A 2,500-nucleotide genomic window follows, 5' to 3' on the forward strand; every position below is an offset into this window, starting at 1 on the left:
GCCCTTGCGCGCTCACGTGTGTGATTCAGCGTGTGTATGCAGCAGTACTATTTTGCTTGCGTATGTGCGTGTGCGCTGGCTCACATGCATTCGTGTTTGCGTGTGTGTGTGCATGCGTGTAAAAAAAAAAAAAAAAAAAAAAAAAAAAAAATCCCAGCAATGAGACTAATATCAAAGCAATGGATAGCAAATAGAAATTAAAGAAAAATAGAAAAGAAAGGAGAAAATCACCGCAAACGAGGCTAATGGTAGTTGAACGAGGGAACGGGGCACAAGGTAGATTTGCTTGCCGGTGGATTGTTTGAGAACCCGGTGGATTGTTCGAGAACCAGGGAAATGGCGCAATCTGACTGGTTGACGAAAGTAACATATAGAGGTGTGGAGGCAGGCCTATTCAGTCTACTGCTGTGAATACCCTGAAGATGCCTCGGAACACACGCACTTAGTCCGCTGCCGCTGCTGCCTCTCCCGATGACCCTCAGCCTTCCATCTCGGCTGGCCCCTTGCACTTTTTCGACGACTCGTCGGATGATGAATCCGGCGAGAGGTTTGTGCCAAGGGGTCGGATTCTCATCGAGGGCAGCAGCGACAGTGACCTCGGTAGCGACAGCGGCGATGATTCCGATCTAGGTTACGTGTCCCACGACATGACTCTAGATGAGGATGAGCCGCTGTCTGCTTACGCCCAGCGGTTGCGGGAGCGGAATTCTCCAGGACAGCCTGGGTTCCGGTGGAGGAAGAAGGAGAATGTTCCCACTAGGTATGGTTTCGGGGCCTAGCCTGGGGTCAACACCCCCGGGGTGGACTCTGACTCCAGCCCGCTGGAACTTTCCACCTTGTTCTTCACCGACGAACTCATGGATATGATCGTCCGCGTAATTTTTTGTTTCATTTACATATTTTTGTCGGTCTATACTCCTTCCAGGAGGATTACAGTCAACAAGAGTCTCTGGAAATTTCGGGGGCGCTTTGTAGCCGTAACCTACAACCCCAGCAGGCGCTCGCGCTTTGAGTTGAAGGTCTACAAGCTCGGGGGCGCTTTGTAGCCGTGACCTACAACCCCAGCAAGCGCTCGCGCTTTGGGGTGAAGGTCTACAAGCTCGCAGCCAGTGAAGGCCCGGGCAACGGTTACATATGCGCCTTCGAAATTTACACGGGCAGGGACAGAAGCGACATACCCACATCCCAGAGGGCTGTCATCCACTTGATGGGCGCCGTGGGCTTATCTGATAAAGGGTACTATCTGTATACCGATAATTGGTATACGTCGCCTACCCTTTTCATTACCTGCAGAGCAGGCGCACGAACACGATTGCAACAGTACATGCCACCCACAAGTTCATGCCCACTGATCTGCAGGTAAAATCCCGCGGAGAGGGGGACAGTCGCATCACGCCTACAGGCATGTTGTGCCTGCAATGGCGCGACAGGCATGTAGTGACGTTGCTGTCGACTGTCCACAAAAGCAAGATGGTCACCACCCGGTCCCGCAGTGGGTTTGAGAGGATCAAACCCCAAGTAGTCGCAGACTACAACTGTGGGATGAAGGGGGTCGATAACAGTGATCAGCTGGCTGTATCATACCAGAGCACTTGCAAGTCCCTGAAGTGGTATAAGGTTTTGTTCAACCTTGTTGATATGACAGTCGTCAACGCCTTCTCATTGTACAAGGTGCTCGGAGGGCGATCGACTCGGCTGATCTTCAGGAAAAGGCTCGCAGATCTCATGCAGCTAGGGAGTCGCGATGGTAGAGAGGTCAGGTCGCGGTCACGGTCCCAGTCCCGCTCTCCGCGCCCTGCTCCGGCTCTTCAGGGTATTCACTGCCAGATATCGACACCTCACGGCAGGTATCGTAGGTGAAGACTTTGCTACTCTTGTGGCGTGAGGAGGATGACCAAGATGATGTGTTCAGGGTGTGATGTTCCTCTCTGTCGGACTTCCTACTTTGAGGAATATCACACTCTGAACGTATCTACGTCTAGGTGATCCTCCTCACGCCATAACCTTGTAAATATTGTAAATAATTTACTTTCGTTAATAAAATACGAAATGTAAAAAAAAAAAAAACTTTCTATACCCTCATATACCACACTATTTCTTTACACACCAATATGAAAAGAATACTGAAGAAAATAATCTTGATATAACAAAATATTGAAACACTTTGAAAAGAAAGAAGGAAAAAGAAAAAAAAGAAAGAAAGCTTCTTTACAGGACTTGATCCAATGATATTGAACAAATACGACTCCCAAAAATAATGTATATGGTGTGTTAACGTACTTATAAAACTACACTGAGAAGAGAAATTGAAAGCTTCATCTTGCTCATGAAGTAATAATATAGACCATGTGAAAACTAGGATAGTTTATATAACCTAAAAAAATGAATAAGGAAATTCAACCAAAAAACCTATGGTTATAAACACAATCATACATCAAACTGCTTACTTTATTCACAGTAAAGGCGAATAATTATCAATTGTGGAGTCTATACTACGAAA

The 2,500-nt window shown here is 47.3% G+C and overlaps 1 protein-coding gene across 1 annotated transcript; it reads left to right on the forward strand.

The window, feature by feature from the left end:
• Nucleotides 1-1,404: 1,404 nt before the first annotated feature.
• LOC138859822 (piggyBac transposable element-derived protein 4-like) lies at nt 1,405-1,860 on the forward strand. The gene has a single exon (XM_070116115.1). The coding sequence runs from the start codon at nt 1,405-1,407 to the stop codon at nt 1,858-1,860; it is 456 nt and encodes a 151-aa protein (XP_069972216.1).
• Nucleotides 1,861-2,500: the final 640 nt, after the last annotated feature.

The sequence above is a fragment of the Penaeus vannamei genome, chromosome 38 (assembly GCF_042767895.1).
Source record: "Penaeus vannamei isolate JL-2024 chromosome 38, ASM4276789v1, whole genome shotgun sequence".
NCBI lineage: Eukaryota > Metazoa > Arthropoda > Malacostraca > Decapoda > Penaeidae > Penaeus > Penaeus vannamei.